At 37.0% G+C, this 27,434-nt stretch overlaps 1 protein-coding gene across 3 annotated transcripts in view; it reads right to left on the bottom strand.

The window, feature by feature from the left end:
* Positions 1-27,434, bottom strand: part of nrg2b (neuregulin 2b) — a 163,033-nt gene that overhangs the window by 93,305 nt on the left and 42,294 nt on the right. For 2 of the 3 annotated variants that reach the window (XM_087280006.1, XM_087280007.1), the window contains exon 2: positions 811-973. In XM_087280006.1, coding sequence (XP_087136132.1) covers positions 811-973 — 163 coding nt within the window. 3 annotated transcript variants of the gene reach the window in all.

Genomic DNA, 27,434 nt, shown 5'->3' with positions numbered 1-27,434 from the left:
AACCGATTCTGGAACTAGGGACACCGGCCCTCGCGGCCAAAAAACGGACCGGCCCACCGGGAATGCTCCCGGTCCTCCCGATTAGCCAATCCGGGCCTGCATCATACAGTACCATGCCATAGCATTCTTTTTAAAGACAAAATGCAGCCATATGTAGCCCTGGCTACATAATTTGCACTCTCCAGAAATGTATACAGGGGTACATTTTTTTTTTACAATGAGCCTATGTTGACAAAATGTCCTCATAAAAGATGATCTTTACAAAGCATTGTAATGATACAAAGAAAAGAAAATATTTTTGGTTAATATAACATATTGTTCGCTATTTCCACAAATTGTGACACCTTCTACAAATATACCAGTGCAACTTATGACTGGTTTTGTTCTCCAGCATCACATCTGAGAACTATTAGACAAGATTAAATTGAAGATTTGTTTTCTTTCTTTCTACAGAAAGCAATTGTGTAATATAGCACACAATTATTTGGTAGTGTTATGTTGTTTATTCAGCACTGTGTGATTTCATTATATGAGGAATAAATGTCAAAAGCAATAAAAATGATACAGATTTGGAACAACATGAGAGCCAGTAAATGATGAAAGAGTTTGATTTTGTGTGAACTGCTCCTTTAACAAGACGTCTGCACAGCTCTCCCTTCTGAAAACCTGGAGTCTATTTACAAACTGGGACGATCTTCTGCTCGAGTTGATGGGAGATGTATTTTTAATACGTCTGATGCCAAGAATAGTTCTGCCAACTCGTGAGTAGCGTGTTTGCTTGTGCATCTGAGTGTGTTTGATGAGTCTTACTTGTTGGTTTTGATTTTGACGGTTTTCTTTTGGCGAAGCTGGCTGCCATCTTTGTACCAGTTGAAGGAGGGGCTCGGGTTGCCCACAGCTTCACACTTCAGTGTCAACTTTTTACCTTCCTGGAGCCACTGAGAATCCATGGGCTTCACCTTTGGAGCTGATGCTAAAGATAGAGAAAACAGACAGAGAGTGAGTGGAAAATAAAGCAGGTTTTGCTTAAAGGACAACAAAGGCATATATTTTTAAATCTAATACTTCAAGTGTTTCAAAGAAGAAAGGATTTTGTATACACATTTAAAAAAGATGGTTCTTTGTTCATAGTTATAGTACTATTTAGAGCTGTATCCTCCTTAAGAACCCTTTATGTGCTGAAATTGTTCTCTGTGTGAGTTCTTTTTTCCCGCCTTTTTGTTTTTCAAATCTGTAACTGACAAAGCAGCAGCTGCAGCTCATTACTGGTTTTCTGGAGCTCAGATTTAAACTACCAACACAATCTCAAGGCCATTTGTAACCTTTTGATTTAGTGGCTAACTCGTATAAATTTGTACGATCTCATTCATATAACTGACCCTTCGCTAAGCCCCACCCTCCTTAGTTACTGTTGCTACGTCTGTCAAGTTTTTGTGCCTTCCACGTCTATTACAATATGTATGCGCCAATGTCAGACATTGCCAGGGATATAATTAGTCAATAATATATAATATTCAATTATTGCAGTATGCCTTACAGGGGTATATTCACCACATAATAGACAACCATTAAACTTTTTAGTTTGTGGACAGCAAGATAGGTGAGTTTTAAAATAATCTAATAATAACTAATTAAATGGGATTTCTCTTTTTTAGGCAAAAAGCCTGATAGATTAATTGTTGTGCAATGAAATGTAGCGTTACTAACCGACGAGGAAACATGTATGGACAGTGCTTCTACATAATTCATTCACAGAAAGAACAACAAGAAAGGGGAGATTGATGGATTTGTGCTGAATATTAGCATCATTGACCCATAACAATGTACAGAGCCTATTACTGTCTGTATATTTGTGTGATTTTATACTGTTTCTTTTCTAATTTTATATCTAGTTAAGTAGAAAAGATAAATAAATCAAAATATAAATAGCAGAAGTTAACAAATACATTTTCCCTACAAGCAAATACTGTATTAATCTGACACCCAGGGGCATAAATCCCGACCTTCTTGCTCTGAGGCGATCGTGCTACCCACTGCACCATATTATGATTTAAATTTTTCTTAAGTTGTTTCAATTACTGTCCATTTTGCTACTTTTGGTCCTCATAAACAACTGTACACAAGTCATTACTGTATTTCAGAAGCTGCTATATAGTATCATCTGCAAAGAGAGAAAATGTTGCTCAGTTATACTGAAATATTAATAAACATTGTAACAAAGACATCTTGGCTAAAAGAAGGCTACATTAGTGCTTTCAATGAAAATTTAATCGACTTCTAACAATAGTCTAGCAAACAATAGTTCTAACAAAATAAACTAGATGTTAAAAAGAATGACTGCACATGTGTCTAACCTGTCTATTTAAAAACTAGTCAAGTTTTTCCATAGTTGTAAAATTATAGATAGTTAATATTTTTCATGACTGCTAATATTTGATAGTGGTTCAATCATTGACAATCAATTATAATCCATTTAATTATAAGATTCTCACTTTACTGAAGCAACTTTGTGCTTTGTAGCTTACATTTGTGCGCAACGTATAATACATTTTGTTGCACATGTCAGATGGCAAATCCACTAGAGGGAGCTGTCTAAATGTTTGTGAATATGAAATATGTTACATAGGATACGTTTTGTTGTATGTCACAGATACACATCTTTGTAGTACACATCTGTGAGAAGGCAGGGAACAATAAAACACCTTTAAAATGTATTTCATTTGATGTCAAGGCGACTTTTACAAACATATGAAACTAAAATAACTAAAGATAATAAAAGCTAGACAAGGTGACAAAAAGAGAAGAAAGTGGATGAAAAATAGACAAAAGAATTGTGGAACTTGTTGAGGAAAGAAAGAAAGAAAGAAAGAAAGAAGGAAAGAAAGAAAGAAAAAAGAAAGAAAGAAAGAAAGAAAGAAAGAAAGAAAGAAAGAAAGAAAAAAGAAAGAAACAGGCTGAAGTGCATGTTGAAAGACAGAGGCAGACCAGAGGATGAAGAGAAGCAAACAGAGGAGTTGGAAAGAGGAAAGAAGTGAGAAATGAAAGAAGGTGTGAGAGATTAATGGGCCTCATCTTCCTGCGGTTTACCTCGGTAAAGTAATCGACCTTGCAATGAGAAACAAGCTCAATATTGTAAACTAGAGCAGTATTAAAAATACATTACATTTAGTGCAGCAAATAATAATCACAGTTCACACACAAACACACACACACACACATTAACAAATCAGGGTTTATTTTGTGAAAACAACCGGCTAGACGTACATTATCCCACTTATTACAAAGCTACTTGCTACACTAAATATTGATCTGAGCTGTAATAATTTATTTACTTTTTAATGAAATGTAAAGCTGACAGAAAAAATTAGTCACTAATTAGTCACAAAATGGCAGCAAAAAAATGCAAAAAAAACCAAAAAAAAACGCAGCATTACAGACATAATATACCTTGTTATGTTGTAATTAATCAGAATTAATTATTCCAGAAAACAATCTAATAAAAAAAATAATGACGCAGCTACAGAAAGCTTATTCAGACATTTTTTTAAATAAAATTATTTCCTTCTTAATATCTTTATACATTTTAACCATCAAATTGTTTGTCAGTAATGTTTTCTTTTTTGTTTTTAGTTGAACAGAACATGTGTGACCTACTTTCTCAGTGATGATTTGCAGCGGATGCCCTTTCAGCTGCAACTCATCACTGGAAAACACCCATACACACTCATTCACACACATACACTGGGGACAATTTAGCCTACCCAATTCACATGTAGCTTGAACTAGTAGTTGTCTTGAACTGTGGGGGAAACCAGAGCACATGAAGAAAACCTGCGCGAACACCGGGAGAACTTTCAAACTCCACACAGAAATGCCAACTGACCCAGCTGAGGCTCAAACCAATAAACTTCCTGCTGTGAGGTGACAGTGCTACCAACTGAACCACCACACCATTTGTGATTCTCATTAGACTTATAATTAACAATATTTTTATTTGTGGTGCAATACAATGCTTATTGTTGAAATTAAGTTAAAAACATTGAAGCAAATTCTATTTTTATAAAAGGATTTAGGAGTATTTAGTGTTATAGTTTAAGGGCTCTATTTTGACGATCTAATCACAAATTGCAAAGCGCCTGGCATAGACGCAATAAGGACATGTCAGAATCCACTTTTACTATTTTAAGGACAGAAAAATCTACTTAGCGCCATGGCGAATGGTCTAACAGGGTTGAGCTTGTTCTCTTTAGGTTATAGGTGTGTTTTGAGAATGAACCAATCAGAGTTTCATCTCCCATTTCCTTTAAGAGCCAGTAGCGCCGCGCCATAAGCGTATTTGCTATTTTCATGACGGACTTTGTAAGTGGAAAAACTGAACACTTAACTAGAGATAAAACAGTTAAACAGAGCATCTACAGCGCGAGAATGAGAGATGAGTCTCCTCATTCTTTACTTTCGCTTTAACTCTCATAGATATGGAAACGTGTAGTGCGCACAGACATCCATTAGCCTATACATAATTAATTTTGTTTGTTAAGTGCAAAGATTTGTTTCAAAACTGTTTCTAAATTCAGTTCTAATTTCCAGCAAACGAATAAATGAACAATAATAACGAAGTGTGCTCAAAAAACTGAGTTATATCCTAAAACACATGCTGTGCCTTATTTGGTCTAAAACCTGACAGGTGGACAAATCTAAGCTTGTTTTTAATAAAACAAATATAAATATGGATATAATAAATAATACTGCTAATAATGATAACATTATACAAAAGCAAATTGTTATGAATAAACTGAAAAGCCCCCCGAGATGAAGAAAGCATGAAAGTATAGTTTTTATATTTGTGTAGGCTAGAAAATAACATTTTTTGCAACATTTTAATCCTTTAAGTCTTTGTCATTTGTAAAGATATTTGCGTATTGCTGTACATCCTGTGTGTATTAAGCAATGTGTAAGCAAGGCGCACAACTAACGCGGTCTGGGCTGGACAATAGACCAGCTTTGATATGATCTATTGAACCGTCTATTTAAGTTCCTCAAAATAGCAATGTGCCTCAACACGCCTCCCTTTTTTTTTAGACCAGAACGCTTATGGGTGCACATATGAGTGCAAAAGCATTTACTATTTAAACAGCATGCTGCAAAACGTCAAAACAACTCCTGCGCCGAGTTGGAACAAGCACACAACAATTGCGTCCCGCCTTGCGCCACATTGCGCCGGGTGTATGATAGGGCCCTAAGTCTAATTTCCCCCATAAAGAATGTGTCCAGTAATAAAATACGAACATACATATATACATACATATACTGTAAGTACACTGTTAACAATTTCCTGTAGAATCTACAGTACTACTGGCAGCAATTCGCCAGTAACTTACTTGTTAATCAATTACAGTAAAAATACTGTATTTACATTTACAGCACTATTTATCTGGCTGTATATGTATTTACAGAATTATGTATTTACTGTAAAATGTACAATAATTTTCCAATGCAAGTTTAAAATACAGTAACACTGCATAACTGTCCTAGAGTATAATACAGCTCATATTACAGTTAAATACTGTGTAGTTTACAAAAATCCTTAACAGTGCATGGACATACATATATGCATGCATACATACACATACTTATATAAGATGATGACTATCATACATTTGTTTCATGATTTATGGAAGAAATATAATTCAGTTTAACCATAATTTATATGCCAAAAATTATACAATATTTCATCAATTAATTGATGTCATATTAAAAGATTCACATACCAAGGATCACAGCTCCAAAATATTATTTAATTTCCAATTTAAATCTGAATATTTTAAATACTGTTCTTCAAACCACTAAGTTTTACCTATTTGTCATCTATAAGTACTTAAATTATAAATCTTACATTTTATATTATTTAAGGTTATCTAGTACATTATATAATGTGTTTTAAATTATTTAAAGGAATATTATATTTAATTTATAGCGCATATATTATTTAAAGACATTTAATAATTATTTATACATGCATTGCTACACAGTCATGAAAACATAGTAATTACACATGAGATTTAAAAAGTCAGCAGTATATGAAAACACAATACACATTTGTTTTCTTTCTTTTTGTATTGAGCTTATTATTGTAAAAGGAATCCTCAAGAAGGACCTGAGGTACAGATTTGAGCTGAATACTGTTTAACTGAGTGTGGCTCCATCTGTGCTCTCTCTCTCTCTCTCTCTCTCTCTCTCTCTCTCTTCACAGCAATACTTCATTCTGTCACATCCAGTCAAATCACACCTTCTCGTCTCCAGATGCTTCTGACACGCACACACATACTTGTGTGTACACTGTATGTGTATGTATGTTTTACGAGGACTCTCCATAGGTAAATAACTGTATATTTTACAGCAAAGGTATACATAAACACATGCAGAGCAAGATAAACGGTGCTATAAATGTAAATACAGTATTTTTGTTATAATTTTTGTTGATTTACTGTAAGTTACTGGTGAACAGCTGCCAGTAAGTTACTGTAGATTCTACAGGATATTGTTAACAGTGTAACTTGTAATTCTGTTCATGCGGAAATACAGGAAGAGATCTTTACATTTCAAAGAGAGACTCGCGACTGATTGCTCGGTTAACTTAAACCCAGAACTGCACAGTGAAAAAACCTTATTCTGAGTCCATCCAATCAGCTGCACTCATCAATAACAGCCAATCTGCTGCCTCGGCATTTCAGGCCACACTTTACCAAGAATCCAGCACTTCATTTGATCAGACAGTAAAACCACAGTCAGGGATCTGATGACAGAGAGAGACACAATCTAAATGATGAAGGCCATTTTTGAGGATTAATATACTGTTATTTCATTTATTCATTCCATTTGTAATGTTAAGATCAGTGTAGGGTTACTTACTTCAAAAGAAATAATTAATTGCAATTAAATTGGTTTTTAAATTATTATATCTGAAAAGTTTAAAAATACACAAAAAATTTTAACACATTAAAAAATTAAACTCCTAATTTTTTCTTTATGTTATTTTATTTATTAATTTGCTTCTTTAATAATAATTAATATTAATATAATACTTTGAAACTGCCCCTTTTAGGCTTTGATCATAATCGTGTCATTTTGGTGACTGTTGCTTTAAATTTAAATAACTTTTTAGAAGAGGGCGGAGCTACAAAACCCTATGTGTCAGCATAGTGGCAGATTCAAAAACAGTTCTTACAACCTTTGCTAATGAGGGAGTGATTGTCACTAATGGGCGGGGCTTTCCTCCTCTGATGACACGAAGGGAAAATGTCAATCAAAGGCTTCGTTTACATTGCCAAAGCGAACCAATTCCGTTTTTTCTGGTTTTTCTGAACTGGTCTCTGGACCTGCAGCTTCATAATGTTGCCCACCAGACCTGAGATCTTTCTCGTACCCACAAATTCCTCTGAATGGTGGAGGACACCATATATAAACCATAAGTGCAAGCTGCAATGACGACCCTATCCCTCCTCCTCCGCCTTAAACATCATTTTAACGTTGGGTGAACTTCACATATTTCGCAGAGCTAAAAACAAGTCCACTTCTTCCATGGTGGCTAGTGTTGCGCAGATGCTAGAACACGCCTTCACTGTTGCCAACTATTTTCAATGAAAAGGCGGTAAACTCTGCCCGAAAAGTCGCTAAAAGTCGCTAGATTACATCATACGTTTATATGCATATTACTAACGTCATGTTCTATTGTATCTGTTTAACAGCCTATGGTCAATAAAGGGGTATTTATATTTGCACTACGTTTTATGTATGCATGTCAACTTAACTAAATTTATTGCTGTTTGAATACAGTATATCATTATGGATGTGTGGTGAATTTGCAGTAATCTCTCAGACGTAATAAACTCAGCAGGTTCTGAAATTCTCCATTAAAATACCTATGATTGTGAACAAGAAAAGAATAAAGGATCAAATTAAATTGTTAAAATAAAGGAGAAGCAGATCGGTTTGACTGTACAAGGGAAATACCTTCGCACTGCCGGTGCTAAATCACCCGCACCTCGTTGAGAAGAGTAGGGAAGGTACAGTATGGACAAATGACAGTCTATAAATATCTCCAGTAACACACAAAAAAATTGCTAGATTCGTCGCTAGTCGCTCTTTTGAAAATTTGTCGCTAATGGGGTCTGAAAAGTCGCTAAATCTAGCATCAAAGTCGCTAAGTTCAATAGAGTCTGGCTGCAGATTTGTACTTGCACATCCAGGCTTGCAAGCTTGCACTTGCAGGCTCAGGCAACCGTCCTTCCTCTGCAAGTGATGCCATTAACAATCGCCACCTGTTTCAACTTGCATAAAGTCCTGCGGTAATTTAACTTAAGGGTGTGTCTGAGGCAGAAAAATATCTCTGAGGTAACGGATTTCATTAAGATCGTTGCAACAGACTTCTTTTCTGTCACCCTTACTCAAGGGCTTTTTTTTTAAGCATTTCACTGTAAATTCTGGCAACATACGGCGACGGGCGCCACAGTTGCTATAGTTACGTAAACAGATCGTAACGAACTAGGAAAGCTTGCCTTACAACAGCTCTACCGTAATGTTACACATCATCTGTGTCGCTTTCTTTCCGTTAATCGATTCAAGATGTTCCCTTATTCAGTCGATCTCGACATCATGTTTGGAGGACCTATAAAACTGGGCTGGGATCATGTAGAGACTGTTAAACCTGCGCTGCAACTGTGATTTCAAATGGATGCACTTCTGCGCAGATGTGCTAACTTGTCAAAAATAGTTATAAAGAATAGTTTCCCAAGTCGTTCAAGAACCATGGCTGTAAGTCCATAATGTGTATAATACTACAACCCCTTGAAATGTTTAAAATAAAAACTAAAATTCGAATTTGCCTGTTTTTTTTTTTTTTTCATAACAGTGAAAGAATACTTTGTGTGTATATTTAGACCTGATAGTTGATATAAATAAATAATAAGCTTTGCTGGTATGAATGTTAATACTAACTTGCTTTGGTAAATTTACATCAAAGCATATAATCATGTGATGAATATACTAACTGCTTTTTGGGGTGGGGGTCTGTCATGGTGTACAAGTAAAATTATTTGACAACGTCATCACTGTCAATGCAAACGAACTGGAAACTTACATTTGGTTTATTTGTGTGGATTTCAAGTGACTTGACAGGTGTAGGTGTCGATTACGTCACTTGCATAGGAAGTGTGGGTGCCTGAGCGTGCAAGCCCGAGAATGCAAGCCTGAAGATGGCCAGACCAGGGCGGGAGTGGGACTCTTTTTCAGCCCTGGAGTTTCAAGACTTAGACCGGCCCACCTCAGTTCACCACTGACCATATTAAAATAAGGTAATTTCCAATTCAGTTTCTAATTACACTATCATGTCTTTTTTTGAGAAAACAGCTGCTTTAGAACTTCAAATGTTCAACAACCCTCACAGTATTATATGTCTTAAAAAAACAAATGTTACTCAGACGAGGACCAAACCCGTGCTAACCACTGTACCACAACAGCTGTACATTGAATGGTGACTTATCTAGTTTTATCATCATTAACCTGCAGGCTGCACCTTGCTCACGAGGCTACGAGAAAATAGATAAAAAGAGCAGAGCTGCGGTAAAATAATGAATAAGGAGGCTGTGGTCAAGTAAATAAATTAATTATTTTTAAAAAGTGTGACTGCTGAGAGCAACAGATTCTGGAGCTAGGGACACCGGCCCTCGCGGCCAAAAAAACGGACCGGCCCACCGGGAATTCTCCCGGTCCTCCCGATTAGCCAATCCGGGCCTGAGCCAGACCCTTCTTGCTACGTTGGCAACACAGCCCGTCTTTACTCATGCACATGAATAAAAACACATGAATTGAATATGATCACAATTAAAAGAACGTATATACAGACATGCAAAAAAATCTGATATAGCCAACAAATCAGAATTGGCCATTAAGACCTGACAGTGTAAACGGGGCCAAAGTGTTTTTATGGAGTGTGATTATAAAAAAATTGAATCAATCATTTTTTACCATTATAAGCTGGTTATAATCACAGACTGTTGCCACTCAACTGTGTTAAAAACCCTTATAAAAGTGATTTTTGCATAGCTACCCTTTAAAGTAAAACGCTTGTGCTAATGTGATTTTAATCTATAAAGCATTTCTCCATTTTATTTGGGCTTTTACTCCGACTAGACTACAACTGTGGATCAAATACAGTTCTAATGTTTATAAATATCACTTTTGCATAAATCACCAAACTCTCAGAGACAAAGAATAGAAGTAGAAGTATCGTAACAATACGACAGAATTCATGCTCATCATCCAGTAGACTTCAGCTTGATCAGTGAACCCAAGTCTACACACACATACACACACCTAACAGTGACAGCTCACATGAAAGATCGTCTTTTCGGCCCAACACTCCTTCAGTTTGCTTTGATAGTTCTGGAAGTCTTTTATTAGAACTAATATTTCCGTCCCTATTTCCTCTCTTTCTTCCTTCTTCCACAAAAACAAGACCTATGTGATGAAACTGACTGTCTGTCTATTCTACAAGATCAGACCGCTTTCTGCAAGTGTTCAGGGAAAACAGCCGTCCCTGCCTTTCAAAACTAGTTTAACTTTATAACAAGCAAGTGAAAAAAAAAAATCGAGATTGGAGAATCCAGACATTAAAGTTTAATGAAAACACAAGAGGATCTAGAACAGTTAACATTTATAAAACTGCAACATTTGGTGGGCTTTGGTGGTAGTGAGCCATTTATTTAATTTTTTAGAGGTCTCCTTTGCACAACAAAGCTGCAATTAAATTATTGAAAATAAGTAAATGAATAAAATATATGTGTGGGCGTCATGGTGGCACAGTGGGGAGCACGATCGCCTCACAGCAAGAAGGTCGCCGGTTTGAGCCTCGGGTGGATCAGTTGGCATTTGTGTGTGGAGTTTGCATGTTCTCTCCATGTTGACGTGGGTTTCCTCTGGGTGCTCCGGGTTCCCCCATAGTCCAAACACATGCACTTTAGGTGAATTGAGTAGGCTAAATGGTCTGTAGTGAATGAGTGAGTATGGATGTTTTCCATTGATGGGTTGCAGCTATAAGGACATCTGCTGTGTAAAACATGCTGGATAAGTTGGCAGTTTATAATGCTTTGTAAACTTTGAAATCATGCGTAACCTCACGGTTTGTGTCTCATTTTGTGAGCTAACTGACAACAACAGTTGTTCGCTCCCCTCCTTCTCCCCTGTTGGCCACGCCCACCCCTGCCCTTTGCTCGCAGAGCTCAACGCCCATTATGATGCATCTTTTGAACAAATTCTGAGGTAGACCTGAACCGAAATTGGGGGGTGTCATGACCCTTTAAAATTATCGCTGGTTCTTTGGATTATTACAGAAAACTTATAATAGCCGTACATTTATCGACATGATTTTTAGCCACCAATTCTAAAATAAAAAAACTATGTCAAACTTTATTTTAATTAAAAAGCAAATGCATAGTTTGAGCTATACTCAACAAATTCCAGTCACAGAAACAAAAGTGTACATTTATTGTAATAATAGCGTTAGATAAAGGCGCAAGGTTAATGTAAGAGTCTGACATCATTCAAGACATCAGTGTGTGTGTGTGTATGTGTGTGTGTGTGAATAAAGCTGCAGAAGGTTGCAGTTGTGCATGAATGCTTTTGCTCAAATCAGCATTTTCTGATGGAGTTTTATCACCGACCACCCTTCTCTCTTTCTCCTTCAAGGTTCAAATGTACATCTGTCCAGCAGAGCTGTCTCACACACACACACAGGCACACACACACTAAAGCACAAAGCTGTGAGAAAAGCTGAATGAAGGCCAGATGCTTGTTTAATATGACACCGAAAACATTAACGTCCATTAACACTTGCACGCAGGACCATTTGTCATATTCCACAAGAAATGCTTTGCATATTACAATGATTTCTAAAGGATCCTGTGATGCCGAAAACTAATGATGCTGAAAACCCATCACAGAAATAAATCACATTTTAGAATATATTCAAATAAAAAAACAGTAATGAGATATTGTAAAAAAATCACAATAATACTGTGTTTTTAATTAAGACGAGCACACGAGACCTATGAAAGAATTCAAACAAGAATAGAAATCTAACCAACTCTATGCCTCTATGCAATCGTCATGTCCCCTCATCGCTCTTGCAGATGACTCTCAGCTGAAAAGGAACCAGAAAAGACACTGGATCTTTTATTAAAAACAAAACCCATGTGAAGCAACGCTTTAGTTAAACAGGGAAATCTGAAAACAAACCAGATGTTGCAATGTTAAATAAAGTGTGATATAAAACACGGTACTCTCCTCTGGGACACTCGATAGAAAGCCAACATCAGATTGGCCTCATCCGGAATGGTGACGAGTCTGCATACAGACAGGAGGTGGAGCGGCTGGCTTTATAGTGCAGATACAATAACCTGGAGCTGAACTTGCTCAAAACAGTGGAGATGATAGTGGACTTCAGGAGAAAACCCCCTGCACTCCCCCCACTCACCATCATGAACAGCACTGTGGCTGCAGTAGATTCATTTAGGTTCCTGGGCACCACCATCTCTCAGGATCTCAAGTGGGACATCCACATAGACTCTATTGTGAAGAAAGCCCAGCAGAGACTGTACTTCCTACGTCAGCTGAGGAAGTTTAACCTGCCACAGGAGCTGCTCGTACAGTTCTACTCAGCTGTCATCCAATCCATCCTCTGCACTTCAATCACCATCTGGTTCGGCTCAGCTGCCAAAACCGACCTCGGTAGACTACAGCGAATAGTCCGGACTGCTGAACGTATCACTGGCACTACCCTTCCTACACTCCAAGAACTGTACTTTTCCAGAGTGAGGAAAAGGGCTCGCAAAATCACTCTGGACACCTCGCACCCAGCACACTACCTGTTCGAACTGTTACCGTCTGGTCGGCGCTTCAGAGCACCAAGCACAAAAACAGCCAGACACAGGAAAAATTTCTCTCGTCAGGCCATCTACCTTATGAACAGTTAAATATCCCCCAACTGTGCAATAAATATGTGCAATACTTCTCATACGCACTTGCACACAGCACTCTATGTCAATATACAATGCAATACTTTCTACATTCGCATTTGTACACAGCACCTTATAACCTGTATATTTATAACAAATCTGTACATACAATTCAACATCCAGATTTCTTGACTAACTGCATCTCTGTTTAATTTTATCATCTTTTTTTATTTTGTGTCGTCACTTGTCACTTTATGTACACTGGAAGCTTCTGTAGCCAAAACAAATTCCTTGTGTGTGTGTGAAGCATACTTGGCAATAAAACAGATTCTGATTCTAATTCTGATTCAGATAAACAACAAAAATAAATATAAAGAAATACTGCGATGTACAGCTTATAGCTGGAGAAAAATTTATTGACAAAATTTGTCTGCTTTGCAAAAAAATAGATAATTTTACATAAAAATCTGAAATTTAATTGGAAGAGCAACATCTGATGTTATAATATGAAATGTGTCTGCTGCAGTGCTGAGATGCCAACACAACCCCTCACCATAATCTGAAGAAAGGGATTGTTTACACCAAAGTTTGGCTTAAAAAAGAAAATAAGATGTTTAATCAAGGTTTGTTTGCATTCAAAATGTTTGTGAACTGCATTAATGTCAAAAAGACATCAAGCATGATGCCAAAAATGCAAATTGATTCGATGTCAAAACCTTGACATCTATTAGACCATTGAAGTTGCGAGGGGGAGCTTAAGCCTCTGATGTATTGTCAAAAGCCCCTGATATTTTGGAATATGTTGCACTTACACAAAAATAGGTTGTATATCATTTATTTTGTTATCTATGTATTTAAAATTACCACATACATCACGCACATTCCACTTAACGCAGCGTGTGTGTCGGGTAATTAAATAGTCAGCTAGTAGTACTGTTTCTACTGGCAGGTGGGAGTGGCACTGTTTTCACATGGTGGTAAAAAATCCCGCCACTTCACTGTCAGAGGTAGAGGGACAGACAAAGGGAGGGAGAGACAAAGAGAGCAAGTAGGCCTCAAAGAGGCAGAGAAGATAGACTGCAGACGAGGAGAGGAGCAGAGCAGGAGACTGCAGACCAGGAAAAGACAGGCCAGGAAAATAGAAAGAGCAGAGTTTACCAGCTATTTTGTCTCTTCTTTGATCATGTGATCAAAGTCCAAATACTAAGACATTCAAACTGACCGATCAAAATGTGACCACATCATAAAACCCCCCAAAGTCCACACACCAGGCCGTGATTTAATCAGTATCTGCCTTTGGAATTTGTGTGAGCCTTTTTTGGGTAAAAATCTCATATAAACAAATGCATTTTATAATTTAGATCAGGGGTCACCAAAGTTGTTCCTGGAGGGCCGGTGTCCTGCAGATTTTAGCTCCAACCCTAATCAAACACACCTGGACAAGCTAATCAAGGTCTCACTAGGTATACTTGAAACACCCAGGCAGGTGTGTTGAGGCAAGTTGGAGCTAAACCCTGCAGGGACACCAGCCCTCCAGGACCGAGATTGGTGACCTCTGATTTAGACTCTTACACACCCATAGCAAATGTCTTTGGACTGTGAAAAACCGGAGGAAACCGGGGAAACCGGAGCACACTGAGGAAACCCACACCAACACGGGGAGAACATGTAAACTCCACACAGAAATGCCAAATGACCTAGCTGGGACTCAAACCAGTGACCTTCTTGCTTTGAGGTGTTCTTGCTGTGCTAACCACTGAGCCACCGTGCCACAGCGGAATGAACCGCCAACTTATCCAGCAAGTTTTTACGCAGCGGATGCCCTTCCAGCCGCAACCCATCTCTGGGAAACATCCACACACTCATTTATACACACACTCATACACTACAGACAATTTAGCCTACCCAATTCAGCTGTACCGCATGTCTTTGGACTGTGGGGGAAACCGGAGCACCCGGAGGAAACCCACGCGAACGCAGGGAGAACATGCAAACTCCACACAGAAACGCCAACTGAGCCGAGGCTCGAACCAGCAACCTTCTTGCTGTGAGGCGACAGCACTATCTACAGCACAATTATTTCACAATATTTATAAATATTTCTCATTACAGTATTTGTACTGTAAACAACAGTACAATATTACAGTATGAGTACTGTATTCAGTATGAGCAAAAAAGAGAGATACAATCCTTCTCAGAGAATAAATTCATCTAATACTGCAGAAAGACAGAATACAATAGCAAACGCAGAACTTGTGATAGAAAGTTTCTATTTTTTTCTAAAAAAACAAGGTCAAACTGAACATGCCTACAACTGTTTTCAGTTTAGCTTCACGTCAGAGCTCAGATTTCATATCATTTGTCTCTTGAAAATAAAATTCTCCTCAGCATTTCAGTCATGTTTTCCAGGAAAAAAAAAATCCTAAAAAAAAGAAAGAAGAATTGAGAAGCAAAACTGCGTAAGACTTTCAGGAAATAAATCTTGAATTAAGTCTATCTGGCTCACCCCACTGGCACTTTTGTCTTCTTTTAAGCATAAATCTAACCTAATTTATGCTTCAAATGCACCCAAAACTCTTACGTGTTATATTGCTTCTCGAGCTTAATTATGATTACTGTAAATCAAAAGAGGACTACAGACTAATAAACAGATTCTCTGCAAAGCACATGACGTCTCACCCCTCTTTTTTCCCTCCCGCAGTCCATCTTTCCTCCTTCTGTCAGTCGTTCTCTCTCTCATCCTCCCGCAGTTGCGGTAGCTGATCTCCCTCATGCTGAGACAGGATTATGAGTAAGCTATGAAGACAGGACGCGTGTGTGAGTGTAAGTGTGTGTGTGTGTCCCACCCCTCATCAAACTCGGCAAGGATACACCTACTGAAGTGTGGGGAGTGTTGGGAGATTGATGGAAAAAAAGAGAAACCTTTTACGTGTTCACAAGAAGAAGCTTGAGTCCAGACAGGAAAACAGAAAATAGAAAGAATTTAAAGAAATCTAATGCCATCAGTGGTTCCGTGAAGAACTGTTTACATCCAAGAAACATTTTCACACCTAAAATGAACCATCTTGTCAGAAGTTAATTATATTTCTTGCCCCCCTTGTTTTCTTGTTTTAAGAATATGATGCAAGATCAGATGGTGTACGATTATGATTGTTTTAAAATTCTTAATCTTTTTTCCTGAATTAGTAAGTAAAGTTTTTTTAGGCAGCAGATTTCACTAAATTGAAATCAGAGACTAACTTAAGTGAATTTAAGACTTTATTTTAGCTGTATTGTTTTAATTTTATTCATTAAATGCTCAATTACTCTTATATGGGTTATTTGTTGACAAAATACACAGTATAAACCATTATTTAATACAACCCAGGCTCATTCTGAATATGTACCCCTAAATACATTTCTGGAGAGCGCCAAATATATCCCAAGAGCCTCATTTATTTGCAGTTTTTGTTTTTGCGAATGTGCCAGAGGCCGCTGTGTACACTTTTTTGTGATCTCAAATTTCTCTCGCAAGTGCCATTCATGCCTGCTCTTCTCACGTAAACCCACCAGAGGTCGCTATCGACTAACTGACTGACTGACTAATCGACTGACTCACCCTCCTCCTTCACTAAACTTAACCGATAGTGTTTTCAAAAGCACCAATTGACCCGCCCACCCACTTCCCTTAACCCAACCGATAGTGTTTTCAAAAGCAGTCCTGAAAAAGAAAAGCCCTCGTCTGATTTTTACCACGTTTTCACATTTTAACACATTTTCACCCTGTTATTAACTTATTTCTTTTATTAATTTTGGGTTTTGTTTTTGTTTTACCTGCTTTCTAGAACCATTCTTTAAACACCGTCGTCACGCTCAGTGTCACAATTACGCCGACGTACTCAGTGAGCCACTGAACAAGCTGATAATAGCGAAAAAGCCATCCATACCGAAGTAAGTGGTCGCAGCTAAGTGCGAAAAGGAACGGAATCATACCCTTCCATTGTGTTTGTTTTAAAAACAAAATGCAGCCATATGCACTTCTAGCTACATAATTCGCAATCTCCTGAAATGTATAGGACTATGTTTTCAGAATGAACTTATCTTGATTTAATAGGTTCCGTATTTACAGTTTGTTTATACTTGTAAACTGTATTATGAAATGCTGACCTCTGCACTGTCAACTTTTGATGATGAAAATTCAACTGTGCCTTTGATCAAATGACTATTACCACAGATTTAATAGAAAATTAAGTGTGTATATTAACAGAAACAGTACTGGCAGTTTATTGCAGGTTTTTGTATCGTAACTTGCAACACCAATTTGTTTGTTTAAATTCAGCCCATATAAATCGTTTGCAATCAGTTCCCCAAATGTTTTTAGTAAATTCAATGAATCACAGCATGGAAGAAGAGCTATATTACTTATTTTAGTATTTTATTCTCATTTTGTTCCTTACTAAAGCCTAAATATGTTTTTATTTCAATAAATCTTCCAAAGTACAATTATCTAAGTGCACTGGCAGAAAATTCGACTAGTTCCAAGTCAGTATTTTCTTAAATCATTAATTTATTTCTCAAATTTAGATGGTTATATTTCTGTAGTGCATTTAAAAAAAGAAAAAAAAATAGGTTCTTTGTTTAAATAAAACGCTCTTCATCCTAGGTAATAAATAGTTCTTTGAAGGTTGATCCACAGCTTTACTATAGCATCAATGCAGAAACCCTCCTTATTTCTAATAGTGTATGATAAGTAGACAAGGGAAGATGTATGAGAGGAGATAATTAGAGGGTCCATTAGATGTATCTGTGCCTCATGGGAGAGGAACAGTCGCCTTGTTGATGAATGTGGATCTGAGTTGAAACTAAATAACGCACAAAATACAATGCGAAGAAGTGTGATGTGGCTCATCGGTTCAAATCTGACATGGTAAACTTAGTTCTGAGTTCTTTGTTGAATGCGGGGACAACCTTACCTATTTTTTTGGTGTATGGTTGTATTGGTTTACCTAATTGAATGGTATACACACAATGCCATATGAGCTAAGATGATTTAAAGCTACTTTTGATTCAATAAGTTAAATTGTAATTTAATATTTGCTCAGTGGTAGCTCAGTGGCTAGCACTGTCGGTTCACTGCAGGAAGGTTGCAGGTTTGAGTCTCAGCTGGGTCAGTTGGCACTTGTGAAACTTTGTGAAAGAAAGAAACTCAAATCGGTTTTGAGCAAGTGAAGGGTGAGCAAATGATGAGAGAATGTGAATTGAATAAGCTAAATTGGTCGTATGACTGTGTGTGAATGAGTGTGTATGGGTGTTTTCCAAGACTCGGTTGTGGCTAAAAGGCCATTCGCTGTGTAAAACATATGCTGAAATAGTTGGTGGTTCATTTTACTGTGGCGATCTCTGAAATTGAGACTAAGCTGAAGGAAAATGTATGAATAAATGTCACGTTTAAGTGTTTTTACAGTATATTACAACTACAGGCGTTTTCCCTAGAATGGGGAAAGCTTTGTTTGAGTGAGTAATTAATATGATATAAAGGTTTGCTCCTGAATTGTGTGGTAGATGAAATACAGGCTAAATTATAATTATACTCAACAAAGGGGGCACACAGAGATGTACTTTGAGTTATATTTTGAGGTTTTAATGTATAAAAATAAACAGGATATAATATCAACACATAAACAGTTGACTTTTCTAAAGTTTACTGGATTCCTCTGACTTCAGAAAAATAACAATAAGAGCAGAGTGATATGAAATGATGCATAAATGTGCATTAAGCACTAATATATAAATATTCAGCAGTTTGTATGGGTTTGTTGCCTCATTACAAACATATGCTGCAATTTTCAAAATATATAATTTAAAGGAACACTGCACTTTTTAGGTAAAATAGCCTCATTTTGCAAGTACTCAAGTGTTAAACTGGGCATTGGCCTGTATAAGATTCTGGAGGTATGTAAACCTTGGATAAAAACACCACGGTTGCCTGGTATTGTGATCACTGCTCTAAAATATGTTCTTTTTAAATGTCTGGGTAAAAAAAACTAAAACTTTTCCCCTATTGAACACAATATATTTTATTTTGAGAAACATTTAAAGTGTTTCCAAGTGATGGGTTGGGGCTGGAAGGGCATCCACTGCGTAAAAACGTGCTGGATAAATTGGTGGTTCATTCCGCGGTGGCGACCCCGGATTAATTAGGGGACTAAGCCGAAACGAAAACTAATGAATGAATGAATGAACATTTAAAGTATTTTGGAACAGTAAACACGTCAGGCTAAATAATTCAAATGAATCATTAACTTCTGCTGTGTTCATTTTCACAATTTAAAGCTGCATCTTTGGATGGTTTTAAAACCTTGACTTTTCCAAACCGAGGTATACCTTGAAAATGGTTATCATCCCATGCTGTTGAGTTTTACCATTCTGAATCCATCTAGCTGATTTCCATGTCTGGCATGAGCATTTTTAACTTAGCTTAGCATAGATCATTGAATTGGATTAGACCGTTAGCATTAAAAAAGTTTAGATAATTTTCCTAAAGCTTGACTTTTTTTGTAGTTACATTATAAGGCAGCTATTTTCTAGGTTGAGATGGAAATTGAACAACACATAAAACCAGCTGCCATGTGGTGTTACCTTGATTAACAAACAGAAACCAACACATAACCTTTAGTTATATCAGGTCTCACATGGTTTACAGCACATGCTGCTTTATCTGACAGTATGTGAAAAGCTAACTGGAGCCTGGGCAGCTTTCAGTTAACCTGGAGAAAGAGCACAGGTCACCCTCATACATCTGTTAAAAGCACCCTGTCCTCAGTAACCCTGAAATGACCTTGCAGAGACACATCTGTGATCTGCTCTCCACTGCAGTCCTCAATACAGCCATGCGATTTACCATCACTTTACAATGTTTCTCAATGCCAGTATTCTGCCACAAACAATGCAAACTATAGCGTTGGAACCCTGTACATTTTTTTTCCTTTTTAATGGAAAGAGGATTTATTTAACACATTCCTAAACATAATAGTTTTAATAACACATTTCTAATAACTAGAATTTTATCTTTGCCATGATGACAGTACGTAATATTTTGCTAGACATTTTTCAAGATACTAGTTTTTAGCTAGTATTTAAAGTGATATTTAAAGACGTAACTAGGTTAATTAAAAGCAAGTTAGGGTAATTAGGCAAATCATTGTATAACAGTAGTTTGTTCTGTAGACTATCGAAAAAAAATTGCTTGAGGGAGCTAATAATAATGACCTTAAAATGGGTTTAAAAAAATTTAAAACTTTGATTCTAGTAAAAATAGATTAAAAAATAAATAAAAACTGCTTTTTATTCTAGCTAAAGTAAAACAAATAGGACTTTTTTCTCTAAAAGAAAAAAATATTATAGGAAATAATATGAAAATTTACTTGCTCTGTTAAACATCATTTGGCCAATATTTGAAAAAAAAATCCTAATAATAATGTCTAATAATTCTGACTTCAACTGTATATTCGTTTTTTAGCTTTAAGGTTTAATGAGAGTGTATAAAAGGAGATGCATCTCAAGATGCAACCTTTCATTGAGGATTTTGGTTTGTTGCCAGCAAGCTGAAAACCCTTCTGAGAAATTATATTTTTTAAATTCCTCCCCGTCAAAGTGGTTCATCTCTAAATCAGGCCCTAAAAGCTGTGCTTTTTGTAATAAACCCATAGTTTTGTTTGAAAATGTATGTAAAAATATATGTCAGGCTTCATAAAATAAAATATTTTGGCAAATATAAACACACATAAACACACATATACACTAATTTCAAAAATCATATTCCTTCGTTTTTTTTTTTTGTTTTGTTCTGCTTCCAGTTTTCAATACGTTTTTTTGCAGTTTTTGTTTTCATTAATCCAATAAATGCCGCAGTGTATGCTTTCTGAGATCTCAAATTTCTCTCGGGAGTGCCATTCGTGTCTGCTATTCTCATGTAAACCCACCAGAGGCCGCTGTCAACTGACTGACTGACTGACCCACCCTCCTCCTTCCCTAAATCCAACCGATAGGGTTTTCAAACACACAGATTGACCAGCGCCCACCCACCTCCCTAAACTCATCTGATTTTTACCACGTTTCCAGATTTTTACTTGTTCATTTTGTTTTACTGTTATTTACTTGTTCATTTTAATTATTTATTTAATTTTTCTGTTTTTTTTTTATTGTTCTTTGCTGCACTTGAACCCCATTGTCCCAGTCCACCATGTTCCGTGTCTCAAGTCCACCGACATATGTGGTGAGCTGCTGGGCAAACTGATAACAGCTGAAAAGTCACCCACATGGAGGTAAGCAATCAACCGGTAGCGCAAAAGAAACAGAAGCCATCGGCGGCTACATAATTCTTGCTCTCCAGAAATGTATACAGGGGTACGTATTTACAGTGAGCCTGTGTTGGTTTCTAAATTGTCAACATAGTGAAGTGTTTCGATTTGGACTCTTTCCATAGTAAAAGCGGAAGAGTTTCTGTTTCATGAGATCCTCTTTTTCTTTCCCTCCTACAATATGGGAAGAAAAGACCTGGACCAATCTGACACTAATACTGTGGATGAAGTGAAACTCACCCAAGTGTGTATGCAAGCCAGCACACACACACAAACACATTCAGCGCACACACTCGGTCTCTTGGAGGAAACAGAAAGAGCGAGCAAACAGTGAGCTTGATAAGAGTAACATGAAAGCTTGTCTGAGACACGGCTGAAAGAACAGCAGTAAAGAGCTCATATCTGAGGAAAGTGTGTGTGTGTTTGTGTGTGTAGTTTAGGGTCAATTCTACAACACAGTCTTTCTGTCAACTGCATTTCTAAAAGAATGACAGCAGCTACACGGAGGAAAATACAAAAGAAGCAAGAAACCGAAATTAGATTTTTATATTTTGCGAGGAAAACAAGAGCTCGTTAGATGGACTGATCAAGAGCGACCTCTGTTGTGAATATTGTTTACACATTAAAATATATAAAGTATATGTGTTTAAATATATTTTTAAAAAATTTTTTATGATGAAACTGAATTTTCTGCATCATTAATCCAATCTTATAACACGATGACTCTACAGAAATTATTATATTACACGTTTTTAAATGAGCATTTATTTATTTTAGTATAGATCTCTTTTGTGGTATTGTATATTTTTCATTGTATATCCTTGCTAGATAAAATACATTTTGACTTCATGTTTAGGACTTTTTTCCTCATGTAAAAAAAACCCAAACTAATTTCTAAAAAAAATTGTACTTACATTTAAATGTTCAGAGTGGCTATTTGCCAACCCAAGCTCATTCTGGAAACATAGCCCCGCGGACATTTCTGGAGACCGCGATTTACGTGGCCGGAGGTACGTACGGCTGCGTTTCGTTTTTTTCCGAGCGAACACTGCGGGGCGGTGTGGCGCCGCTCCGCTCCTCCTCTTCGCGCTCGTCGGCCGACGGCTCACCTCCGAGTGGAGGGCTTTCCCAATGCAACCAGTTTGTCCGCTTAACTCAAAACGTTGCGCAGGTGGAGCGGAGGCCCCGGAGGAGGAGGAGCCGGCCGCGGGGTAGACGACCGGGATCGAGTCTGGGGAACAGCGGTTCCAGAAATCAGGTAAGAGGAAAAACAGAATCTGAAAGATAAGGACGAGAACGCGGCGGGATCCGAAAATGCGGTCGAAATCGAAGACGAGGGCTTTTTTTTTTCTGGACGGCTTTTGCAAACCGTCGCTCGGGTTTAGGGAAGGAGAAAGAAGAGGAAGAGGAGTTCGGTCGGGTCGGACGATCCGGCGGCTTTTCGCGCGAGAACAGCGCGGGCGCGAACGGCGCGCGCCCGAGAGGCGCCCGAGACGCGAAAAAATGAGCACAGCGGCCTCTCGCGGATCCACGGAAACAAAAACCGCTCGAATACGTACCTCCCGGGACGTATCTCGCGGTCCGCAGAAGCGGGGCTACGTTTCCACAATGAGCCCGGGTTGCTATTTGCACTTAAAAGCCCGCCTTGTAGGTAGAAGCTATTTACACCAACTCCATCAAAGATCGCACTAACCAAGGTCAAAACTGTTGCGATTCCATCAATCATGGTCAAATGCTGGTCAAATTAGGGTGCGAAAATTAAATTTTTTGCACGAGGGGAATCATGAGATCGATCACACCTGAAGTGAATCGATTAACCCGCTAATTTCTTGGTATGTAATGTTTTTAACTTTAATGCATATTGTTATATTTCCATTATATGTTTTTGTTTAATGGCCATGGATGTTACAAGTGGTATTACGGTTTTATTAGGTTATTTCCATGAGCCATTTAATTCCATAAATATCATACACCTGGCGCAATAAGGTGCAAGACGTGTTTGCCCTGATGTGTTGCTATTTTCAGACCAGCGCAAATGTCATTTTCCAGTTTTTGTGCCACGTTGTTTAAATAGTAAATCCATTTGCGTCACTTTGTGGACTCAGTGGGTGTTCCAGTCTAGAAAGGAGGTGTGTTAAGGTGCAATGTTGGCACGTTGCTATTTTGAAGAACTAAAATACCAGCTGAAAGCAGGTCTCAAGTCCTGTGCAGAGCGAGTAAGTTGTGCACCTTAAACTCACACACATTGCAAAATACACACAGGATGTACAGCAATACACAAATGTCACACAAATAAAAAAGAAATAAAGGATTAAAACATTACAAAAAATTTTATTTTCTACATAAATATAAAAACCACTACCTCCGCCTTCTTCATCTCGGGGGCTTTTTGCAATTTATTCATGATAATTAGCTTTTTTATAATGTTGTTATTATTATTATTTATTATATGCATATTTATATTTGTTTTATTAAAAAACAAACCATCCGTCAGGTTTAGGACCATATGGGGCATAGCACGGGTGTTTGGATATAACTCAGCTTTTTGACCACACTTGTTATTATTGTTCATTTATTAGTTTGCTGGAAATTAAAACTGAATTTAGAAATAGTTTTGAAACAAATATTTAGCTTAACAAATGAAATGAAATGTGTAGGCTAATAAATGTCTTCACTGGAGTGCGTACAACACCATTTCCTTATCCACGAAAGAGAGAAAGAGAAAGTAAAGTAGCCGAATGGAGGAGGCTTGTTCTTTATCCTTGTGCTGCAGATGCTCTGTTTAACTATTTTCTCGCTTGTGAAGCATTCAATTTTTGCCACTTACAAAGTCTGCCATGTAAATAGCAAATGCGCCATGGCACGATGTAACTGACTCTTAAAGGGAATGGAAGATGAGACTCTGGTTTATTCTCAAAACACACTGATAACTCATTAAGAGAATAAGCAAAACCCTGTTAGACCATGTGCCGCAGCACAGAGTATATTTTTCCGTCCTTAAAATAGCAAAAGTAGATTTGGACACGCCCTTAATGCTTTGCGCTTTAGACATTGCTCCTAAATTGTTAAAATAGAGCCTATAGAGTAAAATAGCTTGATGATTTTCTTTGTAAATTCCATTGTGCAAAAACATTTGTGAGTCATGTAGGACAATGTGATGTTTTGTAATGTTATACTAATAACAGGAATGATAACAATCCTGATTTGCATTATTGGCGTAACATGTATACCATAGAAAAAAAAACACATGTACCACAACTTGATGTGTTCTACCTGTATTACTTACAAACACACAACATTGTATATGCAACCTAAAATCGATTACTCAAGTGTATTTACTAAGCCATAGGCGTCCCATTCAAATTTTTGAATACCCTCTGATTTTTCTGCGAAATTATTTTGTATTATCAGTTTGATCGATTACGTGCTGCGTCCTTAATACGTTTGATCTCGCTTTGCATTCCCTGGTGAAAAAAAACAGCATACGCCGAACACGGTAGCTGTTCATGCTGGTCTTAATGCAGGTCCTTACTCCTGAACAGAGACCAGAATACCAGCATCTAAACATACTTTACCAGCACATGCTCTTTTTTTTTACACACTTCAATCAACGGACATGAATTTGGCTTGAGGTTGGACTTTCGAGATTCGCAAATTTAGTGTGCTTCTCTAAATTTCAGTATCTGTACACATTTAAGACATGACTAGTATTGAGAGACCTTTACGTTCATAGACATTCTCACAATTTTGACAATTATTTCTTACAATGCTATTGACTTTATTCTTCAATGCAGAAGTGCGCTCGTTTTTGTGACTGTTTTAGAACTTCCGATTGAGCTGCCTGTGATAGAAATGAGTTGGAATAATAAACGGCAGAAAAAGTAAAATAATATAATAGGTAAGTATCAGTTTGCAACATCAAGCAGCATAACAAGTTGTTTTTAATGTCTAAAAATGAATGAAAATGAATGAGACCGGAAGTCTCGAGCCAAAATGATCGTACGTGAAGGAGAAGGTGAATATTTATAATTTTTTTCCTCATAATTTTAAGTTTATTCAGATTTTTTTGTTTTTTAGATTTTAGCTCATTGATGAAAATCAAACATGCCTCCAAATATGGTATGTGGGTTTGTTTGTTTTTAGATACAATGAAAATGAATGGTGATTCAGTGTTGTTCTCCCCAATAAACCTCTTAAAGGTTAATAAAAGACACATTTTCTTTTCCTTTCACTTTTAAACTTTCACTTTACAATATACTTTAATATTTGCTATTTTAACTTATTATTTATTCATTTATTTTCTGTTCGGCTTAGTCTCTTTATTAATCAGGGGTTGCCACAGTGGAATGAACCACCAGCTTATCCAGCATATGTTTTACACAGCGAATGCCCTTTCAGCTGCAAATATTTTATCTTATTAAATAAAATATTATTGAAATATAATAAATAAGCCATTTATGCAAGATTTATCTACTAATTAAATATTACTGATTGATTAAAAATGATAAAATAAGAAACAAATGAGCATGAATCCACTGTTGCACTGTCTGAAATATCCATAAATTAGCAGTTTTGTGTAATTTGCTGTTCATATAGCCATTTATTTATGTTTTTAAATCGTCTTATTGGATTCTGATCTTTCCTCCAACAACTTTTAATGTTGAGCAACTGACTTTTATTCATCTTCATCTTCATTTTTTTTGTCGGCTTAGTCTGTTAATTCACAGCGTAATGAACCGCCAACTTATCCAGCAAGTTTTTACACAGTGGATGCCCTTCCAGCCACAACCCATGTCTGGGAAACATCCACACACACATTCACACACTATGTGACAAACCCAAGCAAAGGCAGGGAGAACATGCAAACTCCACACAGAAACACCAACAAAGCCGAGGTTCAAACCAGCGACCTTCTTGCTGTGAGGCGACAGCACTATCTACTTTGCCACTGCCTCGCCCTGACTTTTATTGATATTTTTAATAGTTTGAAATGGTACATTGTTCGTATTTGTGTTACAATACATAAATATCTGGTATCAAACATCTAGTACTTTTTCTGCTACATATATTGTTTCCTATACAATATATAGTTCCAAACAACTAAAATGTCAATAAAAGTCAGTTTGTTAAACATAAAAACTCAACAGGGCACAGATAAATGTCTAATAAAGCAACTTATAACAGTAAATAAACAGTTTCTCTATTTTTTGATTCACAGTTTTTTTTCTGTAAAGTATTTTTTACAGTTTGGGGATGTTTTAAAAGAGGTGTTTTTGACATTTCTGGAGACAAAACTGCAATGCTATTTCAAACTCCCATCTCATCATGACTGGAATATGAACGTATTGTTGACTTACAATGTTTTAAACACACATCCGATGGACATATGGGCAAATGTGACTTGTGTGCAATGTTTGCCAATGTTTTGTGTGTGTGTGTGAGATGGACTGTCACAAAGAGAACAGAGCAGAATGAACATGCACAATGATACTGACAGCCAAAAGAGGGCATGTTTCACTCTCCTTCACTCTTTCTGTCTGTTTGTGTCAGAGGGAATCTGTAGCTCTCTGTTCCTCCAGAAAAAAAGGGCATTAGATATTAAATCCTGCAGGAAAGAGTCAGAGCGCAGTGGAGGTTAAATTTATTCAGAGAGGCTGGACTAATAAAACGGCTTAAAGAAATCCCACCAAACAGAGAGCTTTTTCTTCCAAATAATACCACATGAAAGCTTTAGAAATAAGAAGTGAACTGTTGGTGTCTCTTTTTAAGGTGTCCGATAGATTTTTTTATCACACTGCAAAATATCAAATTTATGGAAAACAAATAAATAAATTGGGGAAATTATTTATACTATTATAATATATTTTACACAACAGTTCTGTCTGTTCTCGAATCAGATTGACTGATCTTTCTCTTTTGTATGTTGTAGAGTTGTATTTATACCATAGTAATCTGCTAGTGTTTGCTTTGTTATGGCTTTTTTATGGTTAATTATTGTGATCTTCCGATGCACAAGAAATACTGAGAAATCTCTGTAGACTGATGGCATTTCATGCCTTAAAATCTTAATGTGAACAAAATCACC

This window comes from Danio rerio, chromosome 14 (genome assembly GCF_052040795.2).
Source record: "Danio rerio strain M-AB ecotype USA chromosome 14, GRCz13ab, whole genome shotgun sequence".
NCBI classification, from domain to species: domain Eukaryota; kingdom Metazoa; phylum Chordata; class Actinopteri; order Cypriniformes; family Danionidae; genus Danio; species Danio rerio.
This window is presented reverse-complemented; position numbering and strand designations above follow the sequence as displayed.